We start from the raw sequence: 23,861 nt of genomic DNA, 5'->3' as shown, positions 1-23,861 counted from the left end.
AGTACTACTTTTCATGTGTAGCGTAAATGGTTTTTATGAAACAGTTTGGTAAAACACATGGCATGTGACTGTACCACTACAAATGTGTTAGCAAACCCAGCCAGAAACCATGGCAATGATCTGATCATGTGACTATTCTGCCAAGAGTAAGAAAATAAACTTAATTTTTATGAAGACTTACTGGTCCCCTAACAGAGTTGGATATGGAGTTTCTTCCAAAGAAGCTTCCATTTCTAATGCAGCAGGAGCAAGAATTATTTTCACGCCACTACCAAATAATCATAGAGTATTCAATAACTCATCTTATTTTTTTTATTCTATGAACTCTGCAGAATTATGTCTGGATCCTTACAACACGATGATTTGAGATTATTAATACAGCGAATAAATACAAGCTTCTGGTATAGCAATTTAAGCATCAGAGTAAATACTACAGACTGAATCCTAGCACTTGGAACAGAATCTTCCAGTCCAGAAATCTACCTGACTGCCAAGAATAATACTTCCGTGGTTCAAGCAATACCAGTACCCAGAGGGGTTTCCACAGACATAACCACATGAGTTACTGCATGTTGGGTAAAATAGAAAAAACAGACATTTATGAATGTACAGTTTTCAGACATCTTAAAACTACTCATAAATATGCAATTTACAAATATAAAAGAAATGGAGGACTTTAGGGGTATGCAACATCTGTTTAAATTGCTTAATTATATGGTTTCTTCTATGGGTTTTCCTCATCCTAACTGTTTTTATTGGGGGTTGGAGGTGGAGCTGGGGAGTACATGGATCTCTCAACCAAAGTAAATGAAACCAATCTCACTGAAAGAAGCTCTATGATGAGAACTAATATGCCAGAGATTCTTGACTTCAGGATGAGGTACAAAAGACACAGTGTCAGAGGACAAAATCACATCAATTAGGTATCAAAGAAAAACCTTTCAATTCACCAGGCTACTCTGCGGCCAGGTTTGTTAGATTCCCTGGCAATAAAACAAATGCACAGTATCTTCTCATGCACTTCACACCACATGTGATTTCTATTTCAGCTCTGATGCAAAACATGGTATCACACATCATGCCACAAAGAAAGAGTCAGTTTAGCTAGTTCAAATAAAACACCAGGCAGCTGCTAACAGATACAGGTCATGGCTGAGGAGGGGCACAGCACATTCAGTTCACTATGTTTTCCTTCAGAAGAATGTCAATAAAAACCATGGCCAAATGAGGTATTTGAAGTTAAAAAAAAAAAAAAAAAGTCCTGTTATGCAGTGAACCACTGGGTTCACCTAACAGTGCTAGTCACACAAGTTAGCAAAACGGAGCCCTAGTCAAATGAACAGCCGCCAACAACTTGAAAAAGGCTCTCTTTCTCCTCCAGAGTCCTGGGGTAGGAACCAGTCGCACATTTAGAAACGTTATTTCTGGGACCAATAGCAATTTATTTTGATAGAACCACTGGATTTTTTTCTTGAGTTCTCAACAAAGGAGCCATATTAGGAAATAATCTCGCAAAAAGCAAAGCGCTCCCTCCCCCTTTTCCCCGCGATCGATTCACACACGTTGGTGCACGCTGACACGCAGAGACACACGCCAGTGCACAATGGCCGGCGCGCACACTCGGGCCGGCCCACGAGGCCGCCGGGAGTCCAGCGGGCCAAAAGCCCAGCCCCGGCCGGGGCCCAGGCGCTCCGGCAGGAGGCCTCGCAGCCCCACCGCCCAGGAACCAGCTGCTGGGCGGTTGTGCTGGGGCTGCTCGCCCCCCAGCGGGGCCCTGGGGAAGCGGCTGCCAGCGGCTCCGAGTCTATTAACCCCTTGGGGAAGTAGGTGTTAGAGCACCCACCTGCGGTGCCCTTGGAATGTGTCAGAGGTGCAGCCTTAAATGGGCTCCCCGGAGACGGGCGACACTGAGACCTTGGACCCTGGCAGCTCTTGGCTGGCCCCCACAAAGCTAATTGTTTCGCTGTCTCTACGGGACTTCCGAAGCACAGATGTTTTTCAGCTGTCACCCTGAGGGTCCAGCCACATCAAGAGGAAAAAAAACTTAGGAGGCAGTGGTCGCAGATCAGACTTGGTAACTTGTCCCCAAGGGACTGGAGCTAGTCCCTAAGGGACCAGAGCTGCTTGGACCGGCTGGTCCATCGAACTACGAAAGGGGTGGAGGGACCCTGTGGGCAACCGCCTACTGTCACCCTTCCCTAGGTCCGGCGTTGGGGCCCCAGCCCCGCTCCGGGACACTTACCTTCTTCCGGGGCTGCCATTTCATCATATTTGTACAGCCGATACGTGGAACATCAAGATGTTGGCTGGGGGCTGGGGGCAGATGCAGGGCAGCGGCGACTGCAAGTCATGCTGCCTCCCTCCCACCCTCTAATTCTTTCCCATATTTACTGCGAAGGGAAAACCCCAGGAGAGTCCAGTCTTTTCGCCTTCAGTTCAATGAAAGTATTCCCAAACCACGAACACACTTCCCAGCGGGCTAGGAAGTCCCAGCAGCCACCGGCGTACTCCCGCCAGAGTGGGGCATTTTCCCCGGCCGGTGCCGGCAAAAGGAGCCTGTGGCAGAGGGTCTCCAAGCTGGCCGCAGAGACCCTCCCTCAGAGAAGAGACTGAGAGCGCGAGCTGCTACAGAATCCTAGTCGGGTTCCTGCCATCCAAACCCCTTTTGGCGAATTCTCCTCTTCTCAAAAAAGATTAGACAAGCAATCAAACCCTCACGCGGAGCCTGGAGCAATTCCCAAATTTCTGGGTGTATTTCTCGTTTGTAAAATTTAGCAAAGAAAATTCCAAAGATCTGTAATCAGAGCTTCTTTGCGCTGTTTTCTCTTCCTTCTTGGATAACTTGGGGAAAGGATCTGCCCTTCCCGAAATGCCCACCTTCCCTTTACACCGTAAATAGGAAAACTTGATTTGTGTGTTTAGATTTTTTTTTTTTTAATTCCCAAGAACCTTAGTGGGGAAAGGCTGGAAGGAAATCCTGCAAGAACCCAACTCCACAGCTCAGTCTGCACTAATGACTTCCTTCCCTTCAGCGCAAGCATAGCCTGCCCAGTTCCAGCCACACAGAGCAAACGGTTTCTGGGTCTTAGTGCCACGACATCTGTTCCACACCGAAAGTAAAGCATGCAGTTTCAGAGGCACCCAACAGCTCCTAAGGAATCAGAGCCAAAAGAGACCTCCATAGTCAGGAAACCATTTCAAAAGGTATACTTATATTTCTGAGTTTCATAGAGAAAAAAAGAAAAGGAAAGGAAAGGAAAGGACTCTAAGCCAAAAACTTAATTTCTGGTTTGAAGAAAAAAGATTTGAGCTATCTGACAAAATAAAAAATTTTAATCAAAAACTTTGCCCTCCGGGTGGGGCCTGTGGCTCAGCGGGTTGGGAGCCAGCCCCATATACTGAGGGTGGCAGGTTCGAACCCGGCCCAGGCCAGATAAAACAGCAACAACAAAAAAAGCAGAGCATTGTGGTGGGCGCCTGTAGTCCCAGCTACTCGGGAGGCTGAGGCAAGAGAATTGCATAAGCCCAAGAGCTGAAGGTTGCTGTGAGCTGTGATGCCACAGCACTCTACTGAGGGGCAATAAAGTAAGACTCTGTTCTCTAAAAAAAAAAAAAACTTTGCCTTCAAATGATTGTTTCTTTCTCTAAATTTGGCACTAGCTTTATTACTATAAAAATATTGCAATGGGGACTGAATTTTATTTCTTCTGTAAACCTACTCCATCCTATGTAAGGAAATACGTCTATAAATATAAAAGACTATGCCATTCTGCTATTATTTGTCATCCACATGTCTATCAACTCCTATCCCACCACATAGCTGTTTTGATATCTGGGAATATAATATACGGTAGTGTAAACTACTGAAATACCAACTGATGTACATGATAATACCAACTGATGTACTATGAGGTCAATGTTCCAAAAGTGTTTATTACTCCCAGAGTTCTGTATGCACTGCCAGGACTGGCTAATGTATGAGATCATATGCAGATTGATCAATAAATGATGGATAATCAGATTATAAATACATCATTAAAACACCTAAAACAATTAATTAACTCAGGGATTACCTTTGAGATCTTTTCTAAGCCTGCAAGTCTGAAATTCAATAGAGAAAGCATTATCTTTATAAGGATAATATTAATAGTTACAACCGAATAAAAGGCACTGTTTATTGAGCCTCTAGGCTACTAGAACCTATACCTGCACATATTATCTCACAGACATGTAAGGAAAATCTTACTGTTCCATTTTCCAGGTAAGGACAGAGATTCATTTGTTCAACCAAGACCACACACATAGAACAAGAGATCCTTAAGTGACCTTGTTGGAGCCTATCCCTTCTCTATGACATGCATCATAACTACATAACAATCTTACCCCTCATCTCAATAAACTTACTAAGAACAAAGGACTTAAGCACCTATTATTTGCCAGTCCCTATTCCAAGTACTAGAAATATGAGTAAGAAGCTGTCCCTCCCATTGGGAAGACTGTAGCAGTCACAAATAACTACAATACTCTATGTGTATCCTAACATACCCAAATAATTCCGGACAACTTCACTTAAATATACTACTTGCATAGAAAGTTCAATAAATTTCAAACCAAATTTATCAGTCTAGCCCCAAATCAGCTTCTCCCCCAATTTTCCTTTGTAAGTCTTTAATACTATTATTCTTCTAGAGTCACAAACTAAAATTTTCACATTGTTCTTTATATGTAATCTATCACCAAATCCTCTTTTATTTAGACATCACTTTCAAATTCTTGTTTTTGACATCTGAAGCCAGGGCCTTACAAAATACACATATATTAAGTACCAACTAGGTGCAAAACATCATGTAGGACAGAAAGGTATAAGATCAAGTCTCTATGCTAGAGGAGCTTAAAAGGAGTTAGAACAGAAGACCTATAAGAAGACAAGCAGGCACTTACTGCCTTAGTTAAACAACAAACAATTATGGGTCAATAGGTGCTCCAGGAGTTAGGAGAAATCATCATGAACAGGGATGGTCAAGGAAAGCTTCACAATGGAACTTCAAGTTAAATTCAGAGAAGATACAACTAAGTGTGGAGACAAAAGCCACCGTGCTTACCATAGCCAGTAATGTCCTCCAGGATCTGGACCCCTCTACCCTTCTGAGCTCATCTTTTACCCTCTTTCAACTCCTTGTTATTGGGTCCCTGACATAATGCCCTGTCACTGTCCCGTGAACATACCAAGAATATGCTTATGCTGTCTTTCCTAGATCACTCTTCCTCCAGATACCCTCTTGTGTTCTCACTCAGTCCATTCAGGATTCTGTTCAAATATATTATTAGAAGGGCTGTCTCTCACCATCCCACCTAAAATAATAGCACTACAATCCTCATGTTGCCATGTTTTACTTCAGAGCCCTTATGTCTCACACACTCACACTCAGATACACACACACACATATGTATTTGTTTATTTATAAAATGTATATTCACTCCATGAGAATACAACTTCTAAGGCAGCAAGAACTTCGCTATAAATCCAACACCCAGTAAACAGGCTATAAATCTATAATTTATAGATTATCTACTGTGCAGAATCAAATAATGAAAGAAAGAGAAAAAGGAGAATAGTGTGAGCAAGAGAGGCAGGCATATCTAAGACATATTTTATAAAGTACAAAATATTAACCTACTTAAAATATAAGGCTTAAGGCTTAAGTATGAGAAGTTTGAGGCAGGGACTTGTCTTGTTTCACTTTGCAATCCCCAGTGCCTAAAACAGTACCAGGCAAGTTAAATGACCTGTTCAGTGTCACATAGGACGTCAGTGGCAACAGAAGGACTGGAACCCAAGGCTCCTAAGGCAAACCTACAATTGCTTTAGGAAGCAAAAAAGAAGTTTCTATTTTCCTCTCTGCCTCTGACTTGCTACATAGCAAAAATTTTCAGAAGGACAAGGTATCATCAATAAGTGAAACAGAATCAAGTTTAAAAAAAAAAAGTTAACTCTCTCTAGGATTATAAACCTAGAGAGAAATGAATCACATAAAAGAGAAAACTGCTAAGCAACTCAATTGCCGTCCACTGGTGTCATGCTGGAATATCAGTCTAACAGGGTCACATCCTCTAAATTTTCATGAGAAACTAAAAATTTCCTGATATTTAGCTGTTTGCTCAAAAATTTTAAAGCTTCCTAACAGGCCAAACAAAATATGCCTGTAAGGCTAAATTCCATCTGGAAGTCCTAATTTGTGACTGCTGATTTAAACTACTCAAAGCCTAACTTTCCCACATGTAAATTAAGGGACCTAGGAGTTCCTAATCTGTCATGTGGTTTTCAGAAGGCATCTGTGAATTGACAGGCATACTACTGCATGGTCTGCAGACTGAAGAGCCTACACAGATGTTGCTGGACTTAATAGAATATGAAGTTATTTAAACTGGGAGAGTCTAGGATCTGAGAGCAGCAGGTATTTCAGGAAGGGAGAAAATACATGTACATTTCTGTAGAAAAGTAGAATCAATCTAAAACTTCAAAGTGATACAAGGTTTTAAAACTGATTTCCAATTTTTAGGTATATTTCCTTTGGTCCTTTATTTGTAATCTGTATGGCACTTCTTCCCATGCTGTCAGCTAAGTGTTTTAGATTTCATTTAACAGGTACCACTCAATAGAAGACCATGACCTAAAAGTCTTTAAATACACTGATTTAAATCACCTATTTTTTTTTTTGTCTTTGTGCCTTTCGTTTTGTATCTTGCTTAAGCCAAATTGAATCAGTATTTATTCCTGAAACATTTATAGAATTACTACTGTACCAATATACTTTTGCCATTAGGTATTATTTATATAGAACTACTAAGATAGCACATTTCAAAATGTTAAGTTTAACATTATTATTTCAAACATCCAACATCAAACAGTAAGAACACATTTCCCAGATCTACAGGCATTTTTACATTTCTTTCATCTTTAAAACTGTGCTTTGCAAATCACATCACTAAAAGCAGATACTGTAAAACAGTCTATTAAAATAGTATATTCCTGGGCGGCGCCTGTGGCTCAAGGAGTAGGGCGCCGGTCCCATATGCCGGAGGTGGTGGGTTCAAACCCAGCCTCGGCCAAAAAATAAAAAAATAAAAAAATAGTATATTCCTCAATAACTATTTGTCTATTCATCTTTATCTATACAAAAGAGGAAATGAATGGAGGAAAAGTACACCTTATTTCATTGCTGTGAATTTCTTCAAAGTTTCTTAAGGAATGATGCACCTGACATTGATCACAAGATAAAAATTGGAAAAGGCTAGCCTCACACCTGTTTACATTTACTGTGTTTTAGAAGTAGAATATTTAACTCAATGTAAAACAATTTTTGGAAAATACATTAACTTTCCTAAAGACCTCTAAATTATTTTCAAGTATCTAAAGAAGTATTAGGAAAATAAAAGGACAAAGAACATCAAAAAAATATTGCCTCATTAGTGATATTTCACAGAATTGGGTACTTAGAAACTATAAAGCCTTGCTTTGCAAACTAACTAACTAATTAAACTAAAATTACTCGCTACAGTAAGAACACTGCTACATAGCCCAGATAATGCAGGACCACGCTCCCATTCCCCTAGCAGGGAACTGCTACAGATCGCTCCACAACATCCAAAGAGCATCACCTCTAACCTCTTCCCTACCTCACACCCTTTAAGTTCGACACTCATTTACGGTGTACTCCTATATACACAGGACTATACATGTACGAGGCCTTGTGAGAGGAGAAAAAAATAAATCAGATGATTTTGCCCTGAGGAGATAGCAATCTAGTGCAGGTCAAAGAAGATAGTACACAACAAGTAACAATAACAATAGCAGCTAACATTAACTGATCTTGCTCTGCCTCAAAGAACAGAATAACTAATGCATCTTCTTTCATTAAGACTGAAGAAACCCCAAAGAGTAATTAATTCAGATTGTAGTAACTGAGAAAAGGTTCACAGGAGAGATTACACAGTATTCTGTCAACAAGCAGGAAAAGGGTTGGGGGTGAAGGTTCCAGATTGAAGGAACATAGTATGAGCCAAAACATAGAGATATTAAAATGTGGGCCACATTAGCAAGTCATCTGATAGTGTAATAAAGTTAAGTTTGGAAGCCTGTAAATTCTATTCTCTTAATGACAATAGCCATCTTTAATAGAGTACATGCCAAGCATTGAGATATTTAAAACACTTTTTTATTTCATTGAAATAACATCATCCTAACACTTTCTTGAGGAAGAATTGTTATTATGCCCTATGAATTTTGTACTGATTATATTTTGAGGGCCACAAAATACCAAAACTACAGCTTGTGTGTTCCACTGGTATAATCATTTTTCTAATACAACTTCTGTCTCTGCCCATGACATAGCAACTAGAATCAGCTTCCTACTCTCCTGACATAACTAAAAAAACTAGATAAAATAAAGAAAACATACTGCCTTCAGAGGCCAGCATTGTGGCTCACACCTTTAATCCCTGCACTCTGGGAGGCTGAAGCTGGAAGATCCCTTCAGCTCTGGAGTTCAAGATCAGCCTGAGCAAGATCAAGACCCTGTCTCTACTAAAAATAAAAAATAAAAGTTAGCCAGGCATCATGGTGGGTACCTGTAGTCCCAGCTACTTGGGAGACTAAGGTAGGAGGATCACTTGAACCCAGGAGTTTGAGGTTGCTGCGAGCTATGCTGATGCCACAGTATCCTAGCTAGGCAACAGAGTAAGACTCTGGCCTTCCCCAACCCCCCAAAATACTGCTTTCAAAGTGTTCTAAAAAACAAACAGCATGGTACTATCAACCTTTAAGGAAGCAAAACAAATGAGATAAGCCCAGTGGTCATCCTGGCCTTCCACCGGGCCTTCTACCTTCTAGACCATAGGGCAGGAAAGTGATCCCAAACACAGCACAATAGTCTTATTGAGTGTTGAAGACAGAGATCAGACTTTGAGCAGGACAAAGTAGCTGGAACTTTCAGAGTAGAGCACTAGAGAGGGCTATACCAACAAGGACTCCAAAAATCAGCACAGGATTCCCTTGAGTTTTGGGTGAATACTTAATTGGCCGATGTAGACTGAAACTCTACATGACCAGGCAAGGGGAAGTTGTAAGGTGAACAATAGCCAGAACTCAAGTCAGAGGTGCAAGACTTTCCAACCAGCCAGAGTAGAGGGATATCACTGAATACCTGAGACATTCAGTGGAACCTCTCTCTACAATGCTCCAGAAAGGTCATGTCTTTCCAAAAGGGGTAAACTACCCTAGAATAAATGTACTCTGAACCTGTCCTAACAATGCTTAAAAACAAACTTTGAAGAAGCAAACTTAATCTGTAAATAACTTACCTATGTGCCAAAACAAAGTTCAATATTCTTTGAAGAAAGACAACAAAATCTACCATTGAATGTAGATGTCCAGCATTCAGTCATTTTGCAATGATGCTTATAAAAGTTCATGGGTGTTAGCCTGGTAGGGATGGTTCTTGGAAATGGCAACTTACAAGCAAACAACTCACAAGGCCCATGAATGATGTCTTTTGTTCAACATTGTTCTTTATAATGTTGATGAGGAAAAAACTGGTTTTGTTATACAGCATTTCACTTAAAGCCACAGTTTCTAAGAACTTCACAATGATAGTAAGTGAGGACTTAACTATATTTTAATTGTACTCTTTGCTAAGGAGCTAATCCTTCTATCATAAGAATGATATGACTGGGCCTGGTGTCATGGCTCATGTCTGTAATCCTAGCACTCTGGGAGGCCCAGGCAGATGGATTGTCTGAGCTCACGAGTTTGAGACCAGCCTGAGCCAGAGCTAGACTTCGTCTCTAAAAATATCTGGGCGTTGTGGCAGGTGCCTGTAGTCCCAGCTACTTGGGAGGCTGAAGCAAGAGAATCGTTAAGCCCAAGAATTTGAGTTTGCTGTGAGCTGTGATGCCATTGCACTCTACCAAGGGCAACAAAATGAGACTCTGTCTTAAAAAAAAAAAAAAGAATGCTATGACTGTGTTATAAATTGTCTTGTATAAAGCAGGGTAATGGACTATAGTATCTTGGGCTACAATCTTGTTACATAGCTATAGCTATTGAACATGTGTAATTCTGATGTTAGAAAATACACCAATCAGGAAATTTTTAGTATATAATATGTTCCATTAAAACTGATCTAGAACAGATTTAGTGGTCAGATATTTGGGGCAGAATATGTAGCTTTGGATTTAGTAACCTTCCTTAAAAAACCCTGAGCATGAAAAAAAATAATAATAATAATAAAACCCCTGAGCATGACCAGGCACAGTGGCTCATGCCTGTAACCTTAACACTCTGGCAGACCAAGACAGAAAGATCACTTGAATTTAAGAGTTTGAGAACAGCCTGAGCAAGAGCAAGATCCCAAAAATAGAAATAGAAAAATTAGAAAGTAGAAAAATTAGCTAGTTATGGTGGCATACACCTGTAGTCCCACCCACTCAGGAGGCTGAGGCACAAAGATTGCTTGAATCCAAGAGTTTGGGGTTGCAATAGGCTCTGATGATACCACTATACTCTACCTGGGGTGACAGAGTGAGACACTGTCTTAAAATACAAACAAACAAAAAACCCAAACCTGAAAAACCCCTGAGTATGTAGTTGTAGTGATTATGTGTAGTAATTTTTTTTAATATGTAGGCTTTACCAAAGAAAGATGCTTGAACTGGGGGCTTATTTACATGTGTGTTTTAATCAAAAGAGGCTATATTTATCTGGCTGTGGTGAAAGAGACATAAGGAAAGAAAGTCAATACACATAAAATATAATTCTTGAGGTCCATTTGGAGGGCCCTCTAATGACTTGTTGCCTAACATCAAAATTATATATTTATAAGCAATCAAATGGGTGACAGTCACAGGACTGAAACATGGTCATGACATGAGAGAATAACCAGTTTGGGGTGGGTGCATTTTTATGGGTGTTGAACTGCCCTTCATCTGAATGCCTATCCTCTGTTTTGGGGACCCTTCCCCATTATCTACATCTTGATGGAAGGTGGGTAATATCTTTCATGACAGCAACCAAAAGTTCAGATAACTACTTTCCCCTACCACCTGAGCTAAGATGAATCAGATACAAAACTTAGGCCCAGTTCTTTGTCAGAACATTGAATGTAAAACACAACCTACACAATGGGAAAGGATATTTGCATATTTTGAATCAGACAAAAGCTTGATAACTAGGATCTATAGAGAACTCAAATTAATCCATATGAAAAAAGCCAACAATCCCATATATCAATGGGCAAGAGACATGAATAGAACCTTCTCTAAAGAAGACAGACAAATGGCTAACAAACATGAAAAAATGTTCATCATCCCTATATATTAGAGAAATGCAAATCAAAACCACCCTGAGATACCATCTAACCCCAGCGAGAATGGCCCACATCACAAAATCTCAAAACTGCAGATGCTGGCGTGGATGTGGAGAGAAGGGAACACTTTTACACTGCTGGTGGGACTGCAAACTAGTACAACCTTTCTGGAAGGAAGTATGGAGAAACCTCAAAGCACTCAAGCTAGACCTCCCATTTGATCCTGCAATCCCATTACTGGGCATCTACCCAGAAGGAAAGAAATCCTTTTATCATAAGGACACTTGTACTAGACTGTTTATTGCAGCTCAATTTACAATCACCAAAATGTGGAAACAGCCTAAATGCCCACCAACCCAGGAATGGATTAACAAGCTGTGGTATACGTACACCATGGAATACTTACTATTCAGCCATTAAAAAAATGGAGACTTTACATCCTTTGTATTAACCTGGATGGAAGTGGAACACATTATTCTTAGTAAAGCATCACAAGAATGGAGAAGCATGAATCCTATGTACTCAATTTTGATATGAGGACAATTAATGACAATTAAGGTCACAATGGGGGTGGGGAGGGGGAGAGCAGAGAGAGAAAGAAGGAGGGAGAGGGTGGGGCCTTGGTGTGTGCCACACCTTTTGGGTGCAAGACACGATTGCAAGACGGACTTTACCTAACAAATGCAATCAGTGTAACCTGGCTTATTGTACCCTCAATGAATCCCCAACGATAAAAAAAAGAAAAGAAAAGAAAGAAAGAAAGAAGAAGAGAAAGAGGAAGGAAGGAAGGAAGGAAACCTAAAATCCACAGGGACAGGAACAAACAAAGCCCTCCTAGCAACATCAATAAGCCAAGCAAGTTGAAATTTACATGGGAAGTTTCAGAAAGGGAAAGGGCATTGTGGACGGTGTTTGTTGAAAGTGAAATAAATAATAGACTTAATTAAAAAAAGAAAAAAAGCATAGTAGTAGAGAGAATTTACTCTGGCAGTGGCCACAGCAACACCCAGTTTCCAGGGTCATCAGTACCAATGGATGTCATATCTACATATAGCTCCAGCAGCTGTGGTTCCAGCCATGGCATCGAGTACAACTGCTGTGTGCACCATTATGGATGAGATCCAGATGCCTGTGCTCCCCCAGCTTCTGCTCAGGAAGTGTGATTGATCACACTTCTAAAGTTATATGAGTCACCCAACATCTTTTCAATAAAGTCTCATGTTGATTAAAATAGTCACAGTTGCTTTCTGTTACTTGCAACTCAGAACTCTGATTGACACACAGAGACATTTGATTTTCTTTATATTAGAATACAATTTTTTCTTGTGTAGACATATCTATAGGTCATCTGCCCTCTTTTCTCTCTATAATTACTCCCACAGAGATCTCAGCCAGTCTAAAGCTTCTAAATACCATCTCTCAATTCATGATTCCCATATTTATGTCTCAAATACTTATCTCTCTACACAGCTCCAGACTTGTATAAGTAACTTCCTACCCAACATCACTGCTAAGATATCTAACTTACATCTCAGACTTACAAAAGAACCTGGTCCTTCTTCAGTTTTATTTTCTCAGTTAATGCCATCTCTATTCACACAGCAGCTCAGGTCAAAAATTTTACAGTTACCTTTGATACCTCTCTTTTCCTGACCCTCAACATCCAATCCACTAGAAAGTCATCAACTCTTTCTATAAAAAACCTAATCTGAATCCTGCCACTTTCTCATTACCCCTGTCCCCTCTTTTTGAGCCACAGACACCCTCATTATCATCTGTACTACTACTTACTATACCCTCCTCTCTGTCTTCTGTGATGCACTCTCCCAGCATAGCGAAAATGCTCTTTCCATAATATAAATCAGATAGTGCATTTCCTCTGTATAAAGACCCAATTGAGGCTTCCTTTTGCACAAAGAAAAAAATCCAAACCCTTCAGCATTGCCTTCAAGGTCCTACTTAATCTAGTTTCTCCTTTTACCCTCATTTTTTACCATATTTTCCCTTAACTGTGATGTAGCCATACTTGACTTGTTATGCTTCCTTCATGACCTTGGTAATTGCATTTATGTCCACCTGATACATTCTTCCTCCAGAATAGGTGTTTCCTCCTCCACAAAGTTTCTTTTTAAATAGCAAGTCCTCAGAGACCATCCATGACCAAAATTACCTCCCCAAATTACTAGATGTCCTATTACTTTGCTTTGTCTTCTTCAAGCAATTTTATTATAATTTGAAATTTCATTATTAAATCATTTAACCTCTGTGTCCCCCAACAGCTTGTAAGCTTCATGGAGTGCTACCCGTATTGCCTACCACTCTAAGTCCAGTCTTAGAACAGTTCTCAGCATATTAGGTACTCACTCAATGTTTGTTGAACAAATAAACAAATATAACATCAGTCATATGATAGGATTAAATACATAGAATTTCCTTTTTTGTTTTTTTTTTAATTAAGTCATATATACATAGATCATGAATACATTTATGCCTTTGTGGGATTCAATGTGTTGATTATTTGTACAAATTGGAGTACTTACATCCCACTAATTAACATAGCTTTCATCTCATTTACTTAATCACAGTGTTAAGACATTTGTGTTCAATACTTGATAAATTTGACTTGTACCTTTGCAATATGCTCCATAGGTGTGATCCCACCATTAACCCTTCCTCTATTGAACAACCTCCCTCCCTTCTCAAACCCATCCCTTCCCTCCTTCATCCTGGGCTGTAGTTGTGATTCATCTTTCATATGAAAGTGTGAGTGATTATAAATTGGTTTCATAGTAGTACTGAAAACACTGGATTTTTTTCCCATTCCTGAGATACTTTACTAAGAAGAACATTTTCCAGCTCCATTCACGTAAACATAAAAGAGGTAAAGTCTCCATCATTTTTAAGGTTGCATAGTATTCTGTGGTATACATATACCATAATGTATTAATGCATTCATGGGTCGATGGGCACTTGGGCTTCTTCCATGACTTGGCAATTATTATTAAGCAGTAATGAACAATCTGGTGCAAATATCTTTGTTGCCAAGTGATTTTTGGTCTTCTGGATATACACCTAGTAGAGGAATTGCAGGATCCAATGGCGGGTCAATTTTTAGATCCCTGAGGGTTCTCCAAACTTCTTTCCAAAAGGAATGTACTACCTTGCATTCCCACTGGCAGTGCAGAAGTGTTCCCTGTTCTCCACATCCATGCCAACATCTGTAGTTTTGGGATTTTGTTATGTAGGCTACTCTTAAGTTAGATAATATCTCAAAGTGGTTGTGGTTTGCATTTCTCTGATGATTAAAGATAATGAGCATTTTTTTCATGTGTCTGTAGACCATATGCCTGTCTTCTTCAGAGAAGCTTCTGTTCATGTTTCTTGCCCACAATGAAATGGGATCACCTGTTCTTTTCATATTAATAAAATTGAGTTTCCTGTGGATTCTGGTTATTAAACCTTTGTCAGAAAAATAACCTGCAAAAATCTTCTCCCATTCTGAGGACTGTCTACTTGCTTTACTTACTGTGTTCTTGGCAGTGCAGAAGCTTTGTAGTTTGATCATATCCCAGTAATGTATTTTTGATGTTCCTTCAATTGCCCAGGGGGTCCTTCTCATAAAGCATTATCTCAGGCCAATTTTTTCAAGTGTTTCCCTGCACTTTCTCCAAGAATTTTTATAGTTTCGTGTCTTAAGTATAAGTCCTTTAACCAGTGAGAGTCATTTTTTGTTAGAGGAAAAAGGTGTAGGTCCAGTTTCAGTCTTCTACAAGTCACCAGCCAATTCACTCAGCACCATTTCTTAAATAGGGAATCTTTCCCCAAATTTATATTTTTGATAGGCTTACCAAAGATAAAGGGACAATAAGTGTCCGGGTTCATCTCTTGGTTTTCAATTCTGTTCCATACATCTACCACTCTATTTTTGTGCCAGTACCATGCTGTTTTGATCACTATAGATTTATAGCATAGTCTAAAGTCTGGTAGCATGATTCCTCCTGATTTGTTTTTATTTCTGAGTAATATCTTGGCTATTTGAGGTTTTTCTGTTTCCATATAAAATGAGGTACTAATTCTTCCAGATCTTTAAAGTATGACAGAGATGCTTTAATTGGGATTGCATTAAATCTGTAGATTGCTTTGGGTAGAATAGACATTTTAATAATGTTGATTCTTCCCAGCCATGAGCATGGTATATTTTTCCATTTGTTAACATCTTCATCTATTTCTCTTCTTAGAGTTTCATAGTTCTCTTTATAGAGATCTTTCACGTCTTTTGTTAGGTACACTCCCAGATGTTTCATCTTCTTTGGCACTATTATAAAGGGAATAGAGTCCTTGATTGTTTTTTCACCTTGACTATTGTTGGCATATATAAAGGCTACAGATTTGTGAGTATTGATTTTGTATCCTGAGACACTGCCAGGAGTTTTGATCACTTCTAGGAGTTTTGTAGTTGAGTCCCTGGGGTTATCCAGATATACAATCATGTCATCTGCGAAAACTGAAAGTTTGATCTCCTCTGATCCTATTTGGATACCCTTGATTGCCTTCTTTTGCTGATTGTGATGGCTAAGACTTCCATTACAATGTTAAAAAGCAGTGGAGACAAGGGGCAACCTTGCCTGGTTCCTGATCTGAGTGGAAATGATTTCAATTTAACTCCATTCAATACGATATTGGCTATGGGTTTGCTGTAGATGGCCTCTATCAGTTTAAGAAATGTTCCTTCTCTACCTATTTTCTTAAGTGTTCTGATCAAGAAAGGATGCTGGATATTATCAAAAGCTTTTTTTGCATCAATTGAGAGAATCATATGGTCTTTGTTTTTATTTTGTTTATGTGATGTATTATATTTACAGATTTATGTATATTGAACTACTCTTGGGTCCCTGGGATAAAACCCACCTGGTCATAGGATGTATAATTTGTTTGATGTGTTGCTGGATTCTGTTTGCTAGGATCTTATTGAATATTTTTGTGTCAATGTTCATTAGCAATATTGGTCTATAATTTTCTTTTCCTGTTGGGTCTTTTTCTGGTTTGGGTATAGGGTGATATTTGCTTCATAAAATATGTTGGGAAGTATTCCTTCTTTTTCTATGTTTTGGAAAGGTTAAGTAATATAGGTACTAGTTACTCTTTAAAGGTTTGGTAGAATTCTGATATGAAGCCATCTGGTCCCAGGCTTTTCTTTGTGGGGAGATTTCTTATAGTTGATGCTATTTCAGAACTTGATATAGGCTTGTTCAACATTTCCACTTCTTTCTGGCTAAGTCTATGAACATGGCGTGTTTCAAAGTATTGGTTTATTTCCTTCAGATTTTCATACTTCTGAGAATTAGAGTTTTTTGTAATAGTTTTTTGTAATATCCTTTTGTAAGGATTTTTGGAATTTCTGAGGAGTCTGTTGTTATTTGACTTTACCATTTCTGATTGATGAAATTAGAGATTTTGCTCTTTTAATTCTAGTTACGTTAGCCAAGGGTTCATCTGTTTTATTGACCTTTTCAAAAAACCAACTTTTTGTGATTGATTGATCTGTTGTATAATCCTTTTGTTTTTTGGTTATGTCTTTTATTCTCCCGGGTTTGGGGTTGGAATGTTCTTCCTTTTCCAGTTGCTTAAGATATCCCATTAAGTCATTGACTTCCTCTCTTTCTGTTCTTTTGAGGAAGGCTTGCAACGCTATAAATTTCCCTCTTAGGACTGCCTTTGAGGTATCCCAGAGGTTCTGATAATTCATGTCTTCATTATCGTTTTGTTCCAAAAATTTGGTAATTTCCTTCTTAATCTTGTCTATGACCCAGCTATCATTCAGTATGAGGTTATTTGGTTTCCATGATTTTGTATGAGTATGCAGATTCCTGTTGTTACTGAGTTCAACTTTTATTCCATGATGGTCCAAGAAAACACAAGGAATAATTTCTACTCTTTTAAATTTGCTAAGGTTAGACTTGTGACCTAAGATGTGATCAATTTTGGAGGATGTTCCATGGGCTAATGAGAAGAATGTGAATTCAATTTTGTTAGGATGAAATGTTCTGTAGATGTCCATTTAAATCCAATTCTTGAATTTCTAAGTTTAAGTCTAAAATTTCTTTGCTTAGTTTCTTATTGGAGGATCTATCCAATACTGCCATAGGGATGTTAAAATCTCCGACCATTATGGTGCTGGAGGAAATCAAGTTGCTCATGTCTGTTAGAGTCTCTCTTATAAAGTGAGGCGCATTTTGGTTGGGTGCATAAATGTTAATAATTGAAATCTCATCATGTAACAAATGTGAAGTAACCATCCTTATCTTTCCTTACTTTTGTTGGTTTAAAGCCTATTGTATCTGCGAATAAAACTGCAACACCTGCTTTTTTCTGATTTACATTTGCCTGAAATATAGATGACCATCCCTTCACCCTGAGTCTATATTTATCTTTTAAGGTAAGATGAGATTCTTGTATTCAGCAGATATCTGGCCTGAGTTTTTATATACAGTCAGCCAACCTGTGTCTCTTTAGAGCATACTTTAAGCCATTCACATTAATTGAGAGTATTGATAAGACTGGTAGTATTAATTGGTGATACCACACCTATGGTGCATCTTACAAGGGTACATGCGAAACTTACTAAATGTAGAATATAAATGTCTTAACACAATAAATAAGAAAAAACCAGGAAGGCTATGTTAACCAGTGTGATGAAAATATGTCAAATTGTATATAAAACCAGTGTATGGTGCCCCATGATTGCATTAATGTACACAGCTATGATTTAATTAAAAAAAAAAAAACAAGAGTGGTAGTATTTTGGGTATTGAGTTTTTCAAAAGTCCAGTGGACATTTTTAATACTGTCGCCACTGTGGAAGTTGGAGTTTGATCAAAAGTTTCTGAGTGAGTTTACTTTGCTGGTAGAGTATTGTGCTTGTCATTGTGGAGGATAGGTCTGAGAATACCCTGGAGAGCTGGTTTAGTTATGGCAAATTTCTCCAACATGTGAATGTCATTAAAGTATTTAATTTCTCCATCATAAATGAAACTCAGTTTACCTGGATACAGGATCCTGGGTTGAAAGTTATTTTGTTTTAGGAGGTTAAAGGTTGATGACCATCCTCTTCTAGCTTGAAAACTTTCAGCACAGAGATCTGCAGTCATTCTAATATTCTTCCCCTTATAGGTTATGGTGGTCTCATGTCTGGATGCTTGCAGAATTTTCTCCTTCATATTAACTTTGGCAAAGTTAATTATAATGTGTCCAGGAAATGTTTTATTTGGACTAAGTCATGCTGGAGTTCTGAAACTGTCGGCTATCTGGATTTCAGAATCTCTTGCCATGTTTGGGAAGTCTCCGCTATTATCTCTGAAGGGGTCCTCAAACTGTGGCCCGTGGGCCACATGAGGCAGTGTGATTATATTTGTTCCTATTTTGTTTTTTTACTTCAAAATAAGATATGTGCAGTGTGCATAGGAATTTGTTCATAGTTGTTTTTTTTTTAAACTATAGTCCAGCCCTCCAATGGTCTGAGGGACAGTGAATTGGCCCCCTGTTTAAAAAGTTTGAGGACCCCTGGAGTAGAGCACCTGGGCCTTCCAAATCAACCTCTTCTTCAGGGATTCCTATAAGGCGAATGTTTGCTCTTTTGAAGTGGTCCCGCAATTCTAATTCCATCTTTACCTCCATTCTATTGATCTTATTTGCCATCCAAATTCTGAACTCAATTTTTGATATCTCAGCCATTTGTTTATGAATGGGATCATCTGGTGTGTCTGCCTTGTCATTCCTTGGGGGAGTTGATCTACTCTGATTATTCACATTGCCAGAGTTTTTCCGCTGATTCTGCCCCATGATTATTTTTCACCATTTGGCTAGATGGGCAGGTAAGGTGAAATTGAATTGGAGGCTCCTGGCATTGTGGTTAACCAGCCCTTTGCCAAGGATCTGGGACTGGTGACTGTAGCTTTTTCCCCTATAGCTTTGCAAAGGACCCATACAGTATTACAGTCTGAGGCTCTGGGGACCTGTTTGGTGTGGTGCGGTTAGGTGGCTCTGTCTTGTATTCAGCTGGTCTTTATCCGATCCTAGTGGATAAGTGACTCTGGATTGAAGTCTTAGCTGTGGAGAAATACAATCAACTAAGACACCCTGCCCCCCACAGGCAACAACTGGAAGAGAAAAATCGACCCTTTCCATTGCCACACAACCAGGGTACCACCCGAGAGGGTCCTTGGGTGATTGACCCAGGTTAGGAGTTCCAAACCAATTGACCCAGTTAGTACCAACTCTCAAGTGGGAGAGCTCAAAAGGTCTCCAACAACTAGATAGCAGAGGTCTACTGGCTGCTCAAATGTGGCTCACTCTGGCACTCTATGGAGTCAGAAAGGCCTGCCCAGTAGCAGAGTTGAAGCAGGGGCTGGTATTTCTTTCCCTACTTTGCACCTCTTTCACACCAAGTCATTGGTAACTCCCTGAGGCTATGGTCCTGCTCCCTCCAATAAGCAGATGTGCCAGGGCTTTGCACCTGCCAGAGTCAAAGAAAAGTCAATGCCCACTTGGCCTGGCCACCACCCTCCTGCAGCTGGTTTGCACTTTTGCAAAGCCAAGCCCAACAGCCTCCCCCACTTTGTCTGCACTACTGTTGGGCTCACTGTTACAGTGCAGCTTTCTACCATGGCCCTTGCAGTGCCCAGACCTGGCAATGAACCACAGACATTCCAGTCTCTGCAGGGGTTACGCTTCTGGACCATCAAGCAAGGGGGTGAGGGTGGACTGGAAGTTCAAAATGGCAGAGAAAACATTAGTTCAACTTTCATGCCTGGCAAGAGAGTGCTCAGGAAGGGTCCCTCTGGAGAAGTAGTCCCCATTTCCTGCAACGCTCTCCGGTGGGGTGAGACAAGAGGGCCTCGGTTCACCGCTCACCTGTAGAAAACCTACAGTGAGCAAAAAAAAAAAAAAAAAAAAAAAATCAAATCAACTCTCTTGGGGAAAGGGATGTCCACTTTTCCTTTGGTATAAGTTTTGTACCTGAAATTTGCTTTCTTGGAGTCACAGCTTGCCTCAGCAGAGGTGACATGTAGTTATCATTCTTCTCTCTCAGCTCAGCTCCCAGTCTTCAGCTTTATTGGGTACTTTTTGGTCATTATCCTTCCCTCTGGATGAGAGCTTCTAATGAAGGCTGGCTTCAGTTGGCCATCTTGCCCCTCCTCCTTTTTTTTTTTTCTTCCCTTTTTGAGATAGAGTCTCACTATGTTGCCCTTGGTAGAGTGCCATGGCATCATAGCTCATAACAACCTCAAACTCTTGGGCCTAATCGATTCTCTTCTCTCAGCCTCCCAAGTAGCTCGGATTACAGGCACCCAGCTACTTTTTTTTTTTTTTTTTTTTGCAGTATTCATTGTTGTTCAGCTGGCCCGGGCTTGGTTCGAACCTGCCACCTGCATGTATGTGGCTGGCACCATAACCACTGTGCAACAGGCACCAAGCCCATAGAATTTCCTTTTGCAATAAAATTTTCATCATTTATTCACTTACCAAAGGATACCTGTAAATACCCTCATTTATGAAGGTACTCTCCCGGGTGATACAAAAAAAGGCCATTCTCCTTAAGTCAGTACTATGTTAACATAAGGAGATGTTAACATCTGAAGATATAAACTTCTGAAAGATAAGCAATAATTTTTTTCTGAATAATTAAAAATAATTATTGCTCAATAATGTTTTTTTTATTGTCAGAACTCTAGTACTATCACTTTCCATCTTCATTTATATTAGGGAATATATTATTCGAAGATAGGCAGATAAGATAGTTTAATAAATAAATTAAAAGCACTTTGAAATTCTTAGACAAAGTAAAAATCACTTGTCAAAAGTACAATCTTATTTGTCAAAACATGAAAATGAAGAAAGAGAAGACACAGAAATAACAGGCTCAGAGCTGCCAAACTGACAGGCTGTCTTAAGTAACATAGTCAAAACATTTCTATGCTAATTTTTAAAAGTGCTGCCTATCTGGCCACCAATATAAAATCTTGAGAGGGCTTTTTCTTCCTATTTCAAAAGGACATGAATGGGTCAAGAGTAGACATTCAGATTACCAAATTAAGCCAATAGCAATTAAGATCAAAAAGAATTTTCCATTTAAGTTTGAGTGCACACGTAAGACAAACACTAACTGACTTTCATGGGAGATAATTCAGAAGATCCACCCCACAAATATATATATATATATTTTTTTGAGACAGAGTCTCACTTTGTCACCCTCAGTAGAATGCCATAGTATTATAACTCATAGCAACTTCCAACTCTTGGGCACAAGCAATTCTCTTTTTTTTTTTTTGCAGCTTTGGCCGGGGCTGGGCTTGAACCCACCATATATCTCCATATATCTCCGGTATATGGGGCCAGTACCCTACTCTTTGAGCCACAGGTGCCACCCACACAAGCAATTCTCTTGCCTCAGCCTCCCTAGTAGCTGGGACTATAGGTGCCTGCCACAATGTCCAGCTATTTTTTTTGTTGTTTAGCAGGCCTAGCCGGGTTCAAATCCACCAGCCCCAGAGGATGTGGCCGGCACCCTAACCACTGAGCTACAGGCACCCAGCCCACAAAAATATTCTTATCACCTATATCATCTCACACAATTATTTTTTATTTGTTTATTTTTATTTTTTGTAGAGACAGAGTCTCACTTTATCCCCCTCAGTAGAGTGCTGTGGGTCACACAGCTCACAGCAACCTCCAACTCCTGGGCTTAGGTGATTCTCTTGCCCCAGCCTCCTGAGTAGCTGGGACTACAGGCACCCACCACAATGCCCGGCTATTTTTTTGTTGCAATTTGCTTGGGCCCAGTTTGAACCCACCACCTTCGGTATGTGGGGCTGGCCCTACCCACTGAGCAATAGGTGCTGCCCATATACAATTATTGACAACGTTCTGGGCATAGAACACAGTGTGAGAGATAACTTTCCATATTGCAGCTGGGGTTAGGAATACACTGTAATAAAGCATAAGTCTAACTCCCAAAACACCATCAAAACAGAGTTAAAGATTTACCTGAAATATACATTCTTTTCTTTTCTTTTTTTTTTTTTTTTTTTCGAGACAGAGTCCCACCCTATGCCCTGAGCAGAGTGCAATGGTGTCATAGCCCACTGCAACCTCAGACTCGAGCTGTGGGCATCCCACTGCCTCAGCCCCCAGAAGCCGCTGGATTACAGGCGTTTGCCACACTGCCCAGCTGGGTTTTTTATTTTCATATGAGTTGGGGTCTTACTCTCGCTCAGGCATTTCTCCTAGCAGTCCTCCCTCTTGCAATGCTAATAATTCTAAACAAAAGAGCACCTACTTGCCATCTTCTCTCTAATGGGTTGATGAATTTGCCATCATGTCTATACTTTCATGTCTCACCAACTTCGTAGGATATGAAATCCAGTTTAGCAATAAAACTGAAGCTTTATTCAAATATGCTTTGGTAAGAATGCTGGTGTTCCCTAGACTTTGATTCAGACATTCTGCTGCTAGAAAACAATGTCGTCAAATATTACAATTCCATTTATATGAAATGTCCACAATAGGCAAATCTCTAGAGACAAAAAATAGATAAGTGGTTGCCAGGAGTTAGGGTATGGGGGTAAGAAAGAGTGACTGCTAAAGTTTAAGTGGTTCTTTTGGGGGAGGTAAATATGCACTGATAATAGTGACAGTTGCATAACTCTGAGAACATACAAGATTGGACAATTAAGTTCACAAACTCATCCCAGAAAAAGTGTACATGCCTCATTGCTGAATATCGCTATGGTGACCTTTGAGGTACTCCCCTTGGAAAGCTATGCATCTACACCAGCACCAAGTTCCACTCTTCAAAGCAATTTTAGAACTCTTTTTCTAGAATGGCTGTCGCAGCTGTCATCAGATGAGGTCTGACAAGTTCGTCTGCGAACTCATCCTAAAAAAAGTGCTACGTACTTCATTGTTGAATATCACTATAGTTACCTTCAAAGTACTCCCCTTGACCATCCAGTGACTGTTGTGATATTCACCAATGAGGTATGTAGCACTTTTTCTAGGATAAGTTCTCGAACTTAACTGCCTTACCTCATACAAAAAAACAGTGAGTTATACCCTTTAAAGGGGTAAATTTTATGGTATTTAGAATTAGATGGTATTGAACTAGATCTCAATAAAGCTGTTATATAAAAAGGATGTGGTCAGCTTTCCCAAATTTGCAAAAAAAAGATTAATATGTAATTCTCCCTGCTTAAAACTTTTTCTTTCATAAATTTTTTAAATTTTTGTCATGAGCTATGTCTTCTATACTAGACAACAATATTAAACTACTAGCAAACTAATGTTAGCATGAAAAGTTGAGAAAACGTCCATATTTATAGTTGAATGGCTTATTTTATTCTTGAATATGTGCAGATAGTATGAATTTATTATTAGTATGGACCAGAATAAAATCATTGTTTATAGCTCATTTGTAAGACAAAATAAAATACACTTTTTTTT

At 39.5% G+C, this 23,861-nt stretch overlaps 1 protein-coding gene across 5 annotated transcripts in view; it reads right to left on the bottom strand.

Annotated features, from left to right (window-relative positions):
* Positions 1-23,861, bottom strand: part of LOC128583199 (tetratricopeptide repeat protein 28) — an 882,203-nt gene that overhangs the window by 592,716 nt on the left and 265,626 nt on the right. The window contains exon 1 of one of the 5 annotated variants that reach the window (XM_053587216.1): positions 2,243-2,992. The exons of the other annotated variants lie outside the window; for them this stretch is intronic. Within the exon in view, the coding sequence (XP_053443191.1) occupies positions 2,243-2,269 (27 nt within the window). The 5' untranslated portion in view covers positions 2,270-2,992. Of the gene's footprint in view, positions 1-2,242; positions 2,993-23,861 lie in introns of those variants that run through there. 5 annotated transcript variants of the gene reach the window in all.

This window comes from Nycticebus coucang, chromosome 4 (assembly GCF_027406575.1).
Source record: "Nycticebus coucang isolate mNycCou1 chromosome 4, mNycCou1.pri, whole genome shotgun sequence".
NCBI classification, from domain to species: domain Eukaryota; kingdom Metazoa; phylum Chordata; class Mammalia; order Primates; family Lorisidae; genus Nycticebus; species Nycticebus coucang.
The sequence above is the reverse complement of the archived record's forward strand: the minus strand, read 5'-3'. Positions and strand labels throughout refer to the sequence as shown.